This window comes from Ambystoma mexicanum, chromosome 1q, assembly GCF_040938575.1.
Source record: "Ambystoma mexicanum isolate Mex_15411 chromosome 1q, UKY_AmexF1_1, whole genome shotgun sequence".
NCBI lineage: Eukaryota > Metazoa > Chordata > Amphibia > Caudata > Ambystomatidae > Ambystoma > Ambystoma mexicanum.
This window is the reverse complement of record NC_090922.1, coordinates 173,389,499-173,404,286: the sequence shown is the minus strand read 5'-3', so window position 1 is coordinate 173,404,286 and position 14,788 is coordinate 173,389,499. Positions and strand designations below refer to the sequence as shown.

The 14,788-nt window shown below is 45.3% G+C and overlaps 1 protein-coding gene across 1 annotated transcript in view; it reads left to right on the top strand.

The window, feature by feature from the left end:
* MBOAT7 (membrane bound O-acyltransferase domain containing 7) overlaps nucleotides 1-14,788 on the top strand; it is a 243,413-nt gene that overhangs the window by 7,961 nt on the left and 220,664 nt on the right. Inside the window, exon 2 of the mRNA XM_069636589.1 lies at nucleotides 13,862-13,944. Coding sequence (XP_069492690.1) covers nucleotides 13,869-13,944 — 76 coding nt within the window. The 5' untranslated portion in view covers nucleotides 13,862-13,868. The remainder of the gene's footprint in view (nucleotides 1-13,861; nucleotides 13,945-14,788) is intronic.

Genomic DNA, 14,788 nt, shown 5'->3' with positions numbered 1-14,788 from the left:
TGCTGGTGGCCCTCTATGTTAAAGGATGTGGCCGTTCATATTGCTCATTGTTATATATGCGCCCAGTGCAAGACCTCAAGTTCCAAACCTGTTGGACTTCTACAGACCATGCCGATTCCAGATTATCCTTGGTACATGATTTCAATGGATTTTGTGGTCGAATTGCCCCCGGTCTGTGGTTATGACACCATATGGGTGGTCATCGACTATTTCACCAAGATGGCTCTTTTTGTACCTTGTCGAGGTGTTCCTTCTGCCCCACAGTTGGCAGATCTATTTCTCAGGAAAGTCTTTCGTCGTTTTGGGCTACCGTCTGTTATCATCACGGATAGAGGTTCCCAATTCACTTCTCATTTCTGGAAATCGCTCACTGCCTCTTTTGGCATCGATGATAGATATTCCACTGCTTACCATCCTCAAACAGACGGACAGACGGAACGTCTCAACTCCACCATGGAACAATATCTCCGTTGCCTTACGCACCAGTATCAAGACAATTGGTTGTCATTACTCCCTATGGCGGAATTCGCCTATAACAACTCTTTGCATACATCGACGCATTCCTCACCATTTTTTGCTATGTTCGGCAGGCATCCTAGATCATTACCTGCTTCTCCTGTCCTGCCCACACGCCATCTGGCGGCATCGTCCTGCATTCAACACATGTGTTTAGTGCATCGACGGGTGAAAGAACATCTGGAGACGGCGCAGATTAACACTAAGAGGTTCGCAGATGCTCATCGTTCTCCGGCTCCCGCTTACATAGTAGGCAATAAGGTATGGTTGTCCACCAAGAATCTGCGGATACCTGGAGGGAGGAAGTTTCTTCCACGTTTTATAGGACCATATGTTGTTACGGCGGTGATTAATCCTGTGGTAGTGCGTTTATCTTTACCTGCAAAGTGGAAAGTGCATCCGGTGTTTCATGTTTCCCTTGTCAAACCTTTTCTACCGGATACTGCCCTTCCTTCTCGTCCTCCTCCAATCATGGTACAAGGGGAAGAGGAGTACGTGGTGCTTAGGATTTTGGATACCAAGGTTTCCAAAGGGGTCAGGATGTATTATGTGGATTGGGAAGGTTATGGTCCGGAAGAGAGGACCTGGGAGCCTGTCCAGAACATTCATGCTCCCCGTTTGATCTCCGATTTTTGGGCCTTAAGGAAACGGGGTCGTTCTTTAGGGAAGGGTACTGTCATGCGTGAACCAACGCGCAGCGGTCCACGCAAGTTTGGTCCCGCTAATGCAGTAAGAGAACATTCGAATCGAAGCACTACTCGCCACAGTGAATGGAGATTGCCATGGAAACTACGTGATACGTTGCTAAGGAAGCGCAACGTTCGTTTGGGATCACGGCATTGATCAGGTGACCTGGACTATTTAAACCACGCCTCCACGTTGTTCAGTGCTTCTGATCGAGCTTTCTTTGGCGTTCGGTTTTTGGCCTTTTTTCTTGTTCTGATTTAATATACGTTCCTGACCCGGCTTTCTGACTCGACTACTCTTTTTGGATCATCCTTGCCTGCTTTGAAAACTTTGGTGTTCTTGGTAACAAACTCTTGCTTTTGTCCCTCGATTACGTCTGGCCTTTTTCCTTCTTTTCCTGTTCTTGCCCGCTTGGATTTACGACCCGGTTTGTACTTGGCAACACTCTGGTTTTCCGTCTGTTCTTTGCACTTGGTAAAGACATTATCTCACCTCCACGTTTTAGAGACTAACTTAACCATTGGACTCCGTGGGACAGCCGCCGCTGCACCGTGGGACAGCCGCCGCTGCACCGTGGGAGAGCCGCTGCAGTACCGCGGAACAGCCTCCGCTCTGCCTAGGAAGAAGGTCTCACTTGGTAAACTTTCTCCATTATTATAAGCAAGATACGGTTCTTGTTGCTTATTGTCACTCTTCATTTGATCCCAGGGTTATAGGCTCACATTGTTTTTTCCTTCTTTCAGAACATCTATTGGGTTTCCTTTTATCCATTGTGAAGACTCTAAACATTAGTCAGGTTAGTTTGGAGTAACTTTAGAGAAATTATTTCTGTACCCATTGTCAGTTGTTCTAATCATATCAATCTTGTTTATTTTCTACAGCCACGAGGTCTCGAAGGGAATCCAATCTTCCAGTCAATAGATTGCTTTGTATGTTTATTTGCACATTCAAAGTGATATATTAGCAGGAAGAATTCTTCTTCTACACTACAGGGCCAAGTCCAAGAGGAAGAATTCTAACAGCTGCCCACAACCATCTTTAACCTGTGCAGACCAAAAAACTCACTATGAGCACAGGGCAAGGGGCACGCTCACCTTTATGGCCAGGAGGTGGTTGATGGATGTCTCCTTTGGCACTCTGCTTCCTTCTTTTACTTGATGCCACTTACGTTGTTCTGTTTTCTTTTACTTCCATTCGCGTTACATTTCCTTCTTTTTTTCTGTTTCTTTTATACACGTTCCCAAAGTCCGACCAAAATCCTCGTCGCCAATGTAAGTTCTGTTCTGGGTGAAATGAGTGGACTGAGCCGCACGTGGGTATAGTAGACTTTACTAGGTTGACACAGGAGGTAAGTTTACATGAAGCAAATAGTTAAAGTATATAAGCAGGGAGAGACATCCACCGGTCCCCTCATCCTTTAAGTTTCATTCCCCAACTGACAAATGTAGAACATATAGGCATACTTCATTCATATCATTCCACACCAACATTCTGTCAGGGACTCAAGCATACAGACCAATCAAACAAAGGCAAAACACAGACATACCAGTTGGCCCTTTACAAGGCGGGTGACACACGCCAAAAGCGTGAGTTGAGAGCTATGAATTATGTGACACACCATCCACTTCCTAATTTGTGTATGTATTAATATCATCCTAAGTGACATCACCGGGAATGCCATTCAAGGTGCGGAAAGCAGTTGCCATGTGTACGCGGAGAAATTGCTGTGTACACTGTACAAAGGGGCATTATTCTTATATTTGGAGCAACTCTCTAATCACTTTTTTGTCGTGTTTTAATAGCAACAGCTGTAAAATGAATCGCTTTCATAGACCCCCCATTTTGGGAGATAAATGAGTGAACTTGAATCATTTACTCAGGAGCACACAATTTGTTTAAGGCGTGAAATAAAATTTGGGCCCACTCTGCAATTTTAGCATTTGACTTCCTATTATTCCAATTTTAGTTCATGTAAATGGGCGTAAAGGTTTTTGTTTCAATAATGATTAGTTTGGCCGAAATTACTTGGAAAAATTACACCTACACCAATCTAACGTTCAACAATGATTATAAAACATGTTGAGCGATAACAGTACGGTTTTTAGCATCCCCACCCTAAATGGAAGATTAAAGTAACAGCATTCATAGAGTCTAAACCAATGTCCGTTTGGTTTGAAAACTATATTCTCAAGATTTAAAGTCAAACGATAAAAGACAATGCAATACATTAGATCTGTTTTAGTACTTATTTCACACATAAGGTAGAGTTATGCACCTCTCATTTCTTACGAGCCTCTGTTTCCACCACTTATGGGACAATAGTACCTCCCAAAGGAGGACGACTCCCTGCATTGTCTGGGTGATCAACCTTTAATTGCTCCTATTGTGTAATTCTCCACTGCAAGACCACCGTGTAAAGGGCTGTGCTTGAAATGTCACATGACATGTGTGACCTCTGATCGCTTTGAACCTATGATCCGGTAGCAAAGTCGTGACTTTTCACTCACTGCTTATTTGCGGGACGACAGACACAAGCCATTAAATCATGATACTCCCGCAATACACGGGATTGGCGTGTCTGTGTGAAGGAAGGTAGAATCCACAGATTGCATAGTTTCTGCCCTTCCTGCACTGCTGCTTTTTGTCCTACACCTGTTGAGTTTGCTGAGGTAGTTCGCTTTTTATCCCCTATGATTTTGGTTCTAATAATAAAAGGAGGCATTATTTGCAAATACCACCTGTTTTTACAAACCACATGATATATTGCTTGATTATGATATCAAGTACTTTTTTTAACGTTTTGCCCAGGACGTAGTACACACATTTTAAAAACTCCTTCAACACAGAAAAAAAATGTTAAGGGAACCTGTGGTAGTGAAGACACCAGAGCAAAGTGCATCCCAACGTGGCACCCTGTGGTTTACTAATACAATAACGGTCTGCACGGACCACATTGTAAAACAAATATTCCACCCCACAAATGCATGGTGCAGGCACGCGCCTAAGTGAGATCACACCACCACCCCCGGCCAGCTCAAAATTTTAAACCTAGAGTTCCACCATCCATCGGGCAATCCTAGGCGACACCGATCCCAGGCTCCTGGTAGTAGAAGCATGTAACAAAGGGTTATGGTCCTTCCTGATAACATAAGGTAAACCCTGCAGCAATGTACAGAAACGCCCAACACATCCTCTTAATCACTGAGTATCTAGTTTCCAGATCTCGCAACCCTCTGGATGCGCTATGGGCCTGTACTCACTCTCCATTGGGCCAACACAGCGGCCAGACCACTCACTTGCATCCACAGTCAACACCGTCCTGGCTTTCACATCAAAAGTCGTCAATGAAGGTGTCTCATCTACACTCAGTGTCAAATTTCTTCGGACACTCTGTAGTCCAGTCAACCATCACATGCTTCTTCAGCAAACCCCTCATGTGAATCTTTTTCTCTGTATAGTTGGGGATAAACTTTATTCCACCATCCCAGAAAACAATCACAGCTGTTCCTTGGACACAGGACAGGCAACGCCTTAAGTACATTCACAAACCCCTCTCTGGACCTGATGCCAATTTCATCAGTGGTGTCCCCCAGGTAGGTTACACTACGTACTTTGATCTGACACTTGACATCTTTACTGTTAAACCCTTCTCACGCAGCACCCTCGCATGCATGCACCCTTTGATCGTGTTCATCCTCGCTCCTCCCCCACACCAAAATGTCACCGTAGAAACAATTTACCCCACCAATCCACCAAACAACTCCTGCATCAAACATTGAAAAACAGCCGCTGCAGATGACAATCCAAACTGCATCCTGCAGAACATAAAAGATCCAAAAGGCATGACAAAAGATGTTAAATGGCAAGATGATTCATGCAGCTCAATTTGGTGATAGGCTAAAGACAATTCAAATGTCAAAAACCATGATGCCTTCCCCGTGCTGGTCAACAGCTCATTGATGTTAAGAGGCTGTCTGTCCACCCAGATGTTGGCGTTAAGGTCACAGAGGTCTGCACACATCCTCTGACCGCCATCCTGTTTTTCATCAGCTGGAAGCTTGGTGAGTGCACTGTGATTCTCTGGTTATCTGCAGCCTTACAGGCCTTTTTGAATCCACTGTTGCTGGCCCCGAGCCCTTTCCAGCCCTGGTTGCGGCTCTCGCTCCCTCCCCGCACGGTGCACGGTGAGGGTAGGCGCCGTTCTGGTAAGCTTTATTTTTCAAATCCTCATAGGCCCCCGAGGCCCTCTGGTAACCCCCAGCAGCCCGCTCCCACCCTGCGCCCTCTTCCTGCTTAGCCTCCCCTCCCGCCTCCCGACCCGCCCAGCGACGCAGTGATTAGTTCTTGGACCCAGCTGTGAGAAGTAGCGACAATCCTCTGTTGAAATGACATGGGCTCCGTTGTGCCCGTTAGCCTCCTCTCCCGCTCCATCGCGGCTCCTTTTCCCCTACCCGCCCACCCCCGTGATTGGTCCAACTGCCCTTCATCACCGGTCTCCCAGGGCAGCCCTCTGCCCGGCAGCCCCCTCGGCTAAGGGCCCCAAGGCAAAGAGCGGCTCTTACAGTAGCGGCTCCACAAAGTGTCTGCAGGTTTCGGCAGGGGAAGGCAGTGAAGCCAGCAGCGGACAGACACCAACAAAACTGTAAGTGTGGCATGGGTGGGGTGTAGAGCAATTACTCTTCTCTAGAAAGCCCCTGCCTCTCTACCTTACCTTCCCATAACGTAAACTGCCAAAGATTTACACCATGCACACCTAGAGAGATCCGAGCACCAACCTAATTCAAGGCTGGACTGTAAATGTTGTCCTGCATAACATTCTAACATACTTGCATTACTAACAAGTGCCTCTCCCGGAGACAATAGTGAAAATTAGGCAGCCTCACGTTGGGACCGGTGTAACAATTTTAGCATTTCCCAATCTTGGTTTGAATTGCGAATAATAGCATGCATCACTCTTAGATGGAACTGTGAATGATAGCATGCGCCTCTCCTAGATAGAATTATGACTGGCAGCACATCCCTCATGTAGGTGCGCTGTGAATGATAGCATGTCCCACTCCCAGTTGGAATTGTGAATGTCAGCATGTGCCACATTTAGACACAATTGTGATAAATAGCATGTGCCCTAATAGCGTCACTGTGCCAATATTGAATCTAGACTGTACTTCCAACACTACTGAGTGTGCCCAATAGCGTCACTGTGTTAAAGTTGAATTAAGAAAGTGTGCTTAAAGCGTTGCTGTGTTAAAGTCGAATCTAGAAGGTATTCCCAAATTCATTGAGTGTGCCCCAAGAGCGTCACTGTGTTAATGTTGAATCTACTAAATGTGCCCCATTAGCATCACTGGGTTATAGTTGAACTTAGAAAGCGTGCCCTAATAGCATCACTGTACTAATGTTGAATCTAGACGGTATTCCCAACATCGAGTGTGCCCTAATAGCGTCACTATATTAGTTTAATTAAGATGGTATTTCCAACATCATTGAATGTGCCCCATTAGCGTCACTGTGTTATAAGTTAAATTTAGAAAGTATTTCCAACATCTTTGAGTGTGCCTGGTCGCATACACTTCACTGATTACCACAATATCATACTACTACGCCTGCTCCTATACACCACCATTCAACTAGAACACAGCAGTACTATGACACATTCGGTAAAGCTGATCTCATACTAACATGACTCTTCAAACTACCCATCATCCTAGAAAAACGCAGTTAGCTAGCACATACCGGCTAGCTTAGGCGTCTCCTCAGGCCTAACGCAGCCAAAACTCAGTCTGGATGTCCACCCTCCAGACTGAACACATTCAACTGATCTCCTCAGCACCACACCTACCGCTAAGAAGCAGCTATCATGCAACAACCACACCAGCTGCACACATACCTGGTGCGCCCACGCACTTTATAACTCTCTCTCTCAACTGACTTGAACTGCGGTTCCAGAGGGCGTTCCACCTACCAGCACCTTGAGATCATACCAATGATACATAAGGTGCTATATAAATGCAAAATAACATAACATAACTTGCCAAAACCACTGGCAATAGCCATTCCGATGCTTCAGTGGCCACTATCACACCTTCCTCTGTCTGTCTGGCCAGCTCCGACATGAGCCCCTCATGAGCCAACAACAGCACATTCCCGACGCTGTGTGCAATGGGCTTTGCTCCTCCTTTTCAGAACTCTTATGCATGAAACCCAACAGTCTCCCCAACTTGTCGCAGAACACATCAGGATATGATTCCTTGAGACTGTCGCCTGACACGTGCCTTTCCACATCCGCACACAAAACGGGAACACTAATTTCAGGGCAAATCTGAATGTCCAACGCTGCCTTTTCGTCCTACCCCAGAAGACTGGCTCCTGTGTGTGCGCGCGACATAAAGCTTGCCCCTTGTGCGCCTGACCTTGAATTCAATGTCGGCCCATCCGTACCCCAAAACCTTGATGGGAGCTTGCCCAAGTGCTTGGATCAATATCAGGAAGTGATGGGGCATCCAAGAACTTCCTAAAGTTGTCCTCGTCTAATTCTGGAGCCCCCATGGTATACAGGGACCCTAAATCTATCATCATTTCAATGTCCATGCCATTGACCTTCACCCTGTCCCAAAGCCCATTCTTTTTCTCCCCCTGCACATGAAGAATTACTCTCCACCATGGAAGAATTACTCTCTCCGTTGTATTCCTGATCCTCTACCATGTGGACACTCTCCTTTGCATGCAGGAACCATCTTGTACGCAGGAACGTTCCTTGCCCGCTCTGCACTGCTTTGCAAAAGGCCCCGTCACACTGCAGCCTCTGCAGCAGGACACACTTTGGCCCCTGTGGTGTGACTGTTCCACCTGCACTGGTTACAGCTCCATTTATTTCTTCTGCTTATACTTGCATTTGCCCCTCCTTGCCCGTCTGCTCCTCCGTTGGGCCTCCCCCGTTTGGCAGGATACACAGTCTGTACAAATGTTCCTCCTCCACTGCTCGATGCACCATGCTTGAGGGTCATAGCTCGAATATTTCTGGGGGACTCTTCTATTGCCCTGTCCAACTCCAAAGCCTTCTCAAAATGCTGGTCCTTGTTGATCCAGAGTTTCTCCCATATCTTGCCATTGCATGTCCTCGTTATTATGCAGCCCTTATGTACTCAGCCAAAGTCCCAGTGAAATGACATGTAGCAATATGTGCTCTGAGCAATGTTCCATCTAATAGACAAGTGCAGAAATTGTTGGTCTTTGTGCGCACGTTATTTTCCATTTGCACAACTAGCAAGGTATACACTTTGAGCATGCGTACATAGTGTGCTATCATCTCCAAAGAGTTTTGATGGGAATCTCTTGATCACTGCAATTCTTCACAAAACACCGTAAAAGGTGCATCTTTCTGCACTTTTTTCCAAAGATAAAGGCTTTTGTGAAGTGCTTTTATAAGTGCCTGTCGGCTGGTGGCTCAAGACTACTTACTTTGGCGAATCCTGATTTATTTCTCTGGTATGGAATAGCTGGGTAATCACAATGCAGATGAAGAAGCGCTGCCCGACCTAAGAGGGATCCTTTCCAGAGAAGGGAACAGGAGTGTCAGACGCGGCAGTAACATTCTGTTGAGTTGCCGTGCAGCTTAATGCTCATCTCGAGCTTAGGTCCTTTCCTCTAGTCTACTCATCGTGCAGGCGTGTCGGCTGCAGTTCCTTGGTTTCCGCAGCGCTTACGGCTGCTATGGTTTGCAGCATATGGAGCTTGGAGCCTGGAGCCCCTGTGTTCTTCAGCCGCCACTTTAATACTTTGGGGCGGTATCTACCGGAGAAGCACAACACTCAGCATGCAGGCTGACGCCTGGAAAGTGTAGGTCAGCAGAGTGGCATCCAGGTTTAGACGACCGTCAGAGCGGTAAGCGTTTGTCTTTCTCCTGTGGGACTCGCCGGGACAGTCCACCGGTCCAGTCCACTGGAACAGCCCACCCTGGAGAGTGGTGCTGCTCATTTGCCCGCTTTTCTAGAGGAGTGGTTTATTTGCCTAGTTGCATCCCCCTCTAAAGAAAGGTACTGCTTTGAGGCGCAGTCGCTGCTCCCATTGTTTTCAGTAACTGTCTCCACGGGTCCTGATCCCAGGGGGTGATACCATGGCCGCCAGTAAAAAAGGCAGTGACTATGGTTTGCGCTCAAGGGACCAGCAGTATAAATTATTTCACACCCCTAGGCTGCGAAATAAATCCATACAAACAGAAGCCCACTGCTGCTGTGAGGCCGTTAGGTCAACACACACGGTCCTAAGGGCCAATCTGGGTGGGTCGGGAGGCGGGAGGGAGTGTAAACAGGAAGAGGGTGCGGGGTGGGGACGGGGAGGCAAGCGGGGGACAGGGGGGCCTGGGGGCCTTGCAAAGGTTCTAAAAGAAGGCACGGAGGGGCAGCAGGAGCGCTACAAATGCGCCTCACACTCACCGGCAATCTTTTTACAAACAGAAGCCCACTTCTGCGCGAGTCCGTTAGGCCATCACACATAGTCCTAAGGACCAATCAGGGCGAGGCAGGAGGGAGTGGAATCAGGAAGAGGGTGCGGGGTGGGAACGGAGAGGCAAGCGGGGGCCAGAGGGCCTTGCAAAGGTTCTAAAAGAAGGCCCGGAGGGGAAGCAGGAGCGCTACAAATGCGCCTCACACTCACCAGCAATCTTTTTAAAAACATGCCGAAACCCTGGGAGTTTACCTCAAAGCAGAATGAACCATGACGAGGCATGTCAATGCTCTGGCATCCTCAACCTCCCACACCGTCAAACTTATCTCATAAAGCAGACCATACCTGAGCCCCAACAACTGCCTTGCGCTCGCCAGAGCCATTATCCTGAGCAAACTAGACTATTGTAATGCCCTATTCAAGGGCACATTTGGTCCAATCTAGCTAAGCTACAGCTGCTTCAAAACAGCTCTGGGCCTCCGCAAATAGGACCACATTTCTGGAACTCGATGAGAAGTCCATTGACTACCAATAAAAGCACAGATTGGCTTCAAAACCTTGACTATAGCACACTAATGCACCTACAATGAAGCACCCATGTACTTGAACCATTGGATCACAAAGAAACAGCATTGTCGCGCACTCAGCTCCTAACCAGCTCACCCTAGCTGTTCCACGTTTTAAACTAGCCATAACAGGAGGGGTTAGTTTCAGCACCACAGCCTCCGACCCGTGAAACTCCTTACCTCCACACTTAAGTAATGAGCCCTCCTACCCAACATTCAAGCGACTTTTGAAAACCTCTATAAGTTTGACTAACACTCGAAGCATGAACTGTCTCCTACTTTGCCCGTACTACTTCCTACCAATGAAATGATCTTTGAAGTTTTTACTCTGTTATTTACTCAGTTATCTTGTTACCCTGTGATACATGTGGGTCTGGGCGTTACACTAATGTTAAAATAAACAGCCACTACGGGTCCCGGCAACCAAGGGACCCGCTCGCCTGCACTCTAGAGAGCAGAGCGCGCTTCCACCAGGCGCAGTGCAGAAGACGGGCTGTCTTGAAACACGCCCTCACCGGGTCCGCCGCCATGGGGTGCCTCGGGGAAAATGAATGACACCAGAGCCTAGTAAGTCCCAACGTGGCACCCCACTGTTTACTAATACAGTAACGGTCCACATTCTAAAATAAACATTCCACCTCACGCGCAGGCATGCGCCGGAGATCACCACAGAACCACAAGGCTTCATTTAAATGAAGGGGAAGACTTTTATTCAGCATAGGGGTCATCCAAAGGGAGTAAAAGTTTGGCATCTGAACCCTTTAATAATTTAGGCACAAAAGGGTAAACATTGACCCATATGTTCATTTAAAAAAATGTACGGTAGAAGTAGGACCAGCTACCTTACAAATCCATTCACAAAACGAGGGGACAATAATGCATTTAGATTTACAGAAGAACCCTATGCAATTTTTCAGAAAATCTGGTACTACCAACCAAGTGTTTTTTTTTAAAAATTTTTTATTTTTTTATTTTTTTAAATTATTTTATTTTTTTCCTAATGGGGTGGATTGGCAACAGTAATTACCAGATACAGTAATTCCCGGGAAGAAAAACTGGCAGACACATAATGGGGCCGAAATAGAAGTCTTCACTACATGTGCCATGCTAACTTTTTGTGTGTGAGGAAATTAACACTGCTACTGCCTGTGATGTAACTGTTGTATGATAGAAACTTGCACTACTTATTTTCTGTATCGTTCGTGTTGTGCCAGATGCCAGCAGGCACTGTTTTTTTCTGAAGCTGTACCATGTCTCCGTGTAGAGAAAGTTTGTTTTGCTGCTACTTGTGCTGTACATGTGGTGTGTGTGTATATATGCTTCTTGCCGGAACATTACACCATTGATGCCCTGTTCTTCTTTGCAAGAGAAGAATGCAGGGTCAGTAGTCTTGCCCTATTTCTTTCAAGAGTGAGCAATGTTTGCCTCATTGAGAGGGTGCTACCCGTTTTATATGTTTTGTTAGGGTAAACGTACACTTCTGCTGCTTGGACTGTTAAAGTTAACTTTTACGTGTGTGAATCCTGCCACTGCCCCATTCTGTATGTGCGGGGGCAGCTTGCCCTGCTTCCTCACATGCTATAACTGCCTGTTCTTTTAGCAAGGGAATCTTAAAATGCTGCTGTCTTGTGCGGGTGTCTGTGTGTTTTAAAGCCTGCACTTCGACTGCTTGTGCTGTACACGCTGTGGGTATGAAAAGCCTGTCCTCCTACGTGTGCTGGGTCTTGATTACGGTATTTATTCTTCTGCATGCTCCATCGTGTCAAAAGTAAAACCAAATGGTACATAAATATAGTTAATATCGCAGTGCTGTTGAATGCCTATAGCCCCATTCCCAGGACATGTTCTCTGTTGTCGGGACATGAAGATTTCATAAACATATTGCCCGCGTTTCTTACGTGCTAGTTTTGCACGGAACAAATGAAACAAAATGGCGCCTATTTATAATGACGTTCAGGATCTCGTCCCGTTACTCAGAAGGACGTTGAGTGGTGGGATAAACAGGAGCTACTAATCTAGTCCCAAAAAGCCTATTGGCAATGGTAAACAACTCTGCAAGACAGTTACTCTAATGTTTAGCAACTTTGCTCTCAACCTTGTATATTACCGATGGTCTGCTCCCCTCTTTGAAATACTATTACACTCAACAGTGTTATTTGTCTAGCAACCACACTAAAAGCAAAACGAAAGATGTGATGGCTGGAAGGTTTAGAATTATTCTCAACCTCTGGCATTGCTCTGGGCAAACCTTCAGGCCATCATTCTTCGCCTGCCGAGCCATTACAAAAGGGTAAAGGCCATATGCAACTCAGACTTGGTTCCACCCCAAAAGGGGCAGTCTGGTAATTCAAGCAAATCTCCTTTTTCAGCTAATTCACTTAAATCTGCACCCTTTTTCTGTAATGCCATCAACACTTAGTTGTATATAGCATTCTCAACTCTATATAGTAATTATTATCCAAGAACATTAATCAACCACACAATCTAGTATTTCAACTAAATATCTTTTTCAGCCAATTCATGAAGACAAAAATAAGTCAAACAAAAAACCCATTGGACATGAATATGAACTATTCAGGATACCAGATACAAAGGCCCAGTAATCAATTTATTTCAATATGCTATTTCCGCCTCATGGGCTAATTGTCCAAAATTTTATTTTCATCTCAAGGTATAGATAATTTCTTTACAGAATATATCCTTCTGACGTTCCTCTTAGTAGTGGTGAAACACGTGTCAAGGATTGTGTAAGCCTTTTGCATAATGTAATTGGGACATAGATGTGAAAAGGAAAGAGGATCTTCTAAGCCTTTTTTCACAACGTTATTGGGGCATACATATACAAAAGAATAACGATATTCAAAGCCCTTTACATAACATAGTTGAAATATCCAAGAGGATGTGAGTCTTTTACACAAGGCAATTGGGACACCTATGTACAGTGGAATGAGAACTGTTTGAATTTCTTTGTATAACTTGATAATGTGTCTAGAGGATTTTCCAAGCCTTTTGCATACAACATTTATATTGAGAGGATTCTATATAGAGGACTTTTGAAGCTTTTTGCATACTGTTCAATTGATTGTGTACCTATGAACATGCTTTTAAGGATAAGCAAGATATTTTGTTTGAAAACCTGGAAAATAAAACTACCTTCTAAAGCAATTATTGGAAAAGCAGTTCTTCAAAAAATAATTGCTCCTTATTATTGACTTTAAAGCTCAGTGTGCTCATATTTACATTTTGTTTTGCCCATGGTGGGCTCTATTTTTTTATTTCTAAGTATGAAGCCATACACTTTGATAGACCAAGTTTTAGTTGCAGCTGAAGATGCCGTGTTGTATTACGTTCATGTGTCTGTATATTTGACAGTTATCAAATATAAAATAGCATATTGTCTGAGTGCCACAGTGACAAGTAGATGTGTCTAACATCTTATCCCTTTGGACAAGTAGATTTAAAAACACATATCCCACACCCATGATATCAGATGTCTTTGAAAAACCTTTGCAGCGTTTGCCTCGTTGTTTTGTGCGTTAGCCTGACCACTTGTCCTGCTCTTGCTTGCCCAGTTGTATTTCTGATCTTTTGGGTTTCTATGATGCCTTAATCATCCATTCAAAAATTCACACTTTCTCCTTCCTCTGCAGCGCAACAATGTCCCCGGAGGAGTTCCAGTACCTGGCCATCCTGCTGTCTTCTATACCTGTGGGATTCCTCTTCAAGAATGCCAGTGAGTGTTGTGTATTTGGCAGCTGTGCATTTTGGGGACGGGTAGGTGAGGAATAAATGTGCAAAAGGTAGCCTGAGAAAAAATGAATGACATTCTACCTTAACCTTGGTTTGTTCTGAGAACGGCCTAATGGAGCCAACTCCAAGGTTTAATCGCAGTTTTTTAATATAGTGCTTGCACTGTTTTGGCATTTAAGGAACAGGGTTAAAATGGTGGACAGTTTGCTGTCACTGATGGTAGTCCGTGATGTTGTCCCCCGAGAACTTCAGACGTGCAAGGCGGTTTACAAATATGGTAATGGATCGGGTCTTATGAAGGGATGCCGACTTTGTGCTTCTGTTCAGGCGATAAGAATGAAAGAGGTTGGAGAGGTATTTTGGTGATTTTCTGTGTGCCGTTTCGGGGGGTGTCTTGAAGTGAAATTGCATTCAAGTACGCATTTTCAGGGCCGAGGTGATCTGATAAGATTTCTGCAATCCAAAATTGATGTGGGTAACATAGTTGTAAGGTTAATCAAGTCTAATGCTACTGGGTTGCATGGAGGACTGTGTACATTGCATTGCAAAATCACTAGTATTGCATTGGCCACAGAGTACCAAAGTGATTCTGTGAGGCATAGTACCAAGCGCCAGGATTCTTGCCAGGTGAAGTAAGTGATGGAAGATGACCAATGTTGTTAGCACATCTGTTTCTTTTACATAATGCAGGGTTAGGCCACCAACAACATCCTCATTTGTACAGTGTATTGTTCCCATCCAATGTTGCCACTTTTTTTTTCCTTTTCACAATTGCCCCTCATCCTAACCTTCTCCATCTGTACCTCACTGCTATTCCATCTATATTC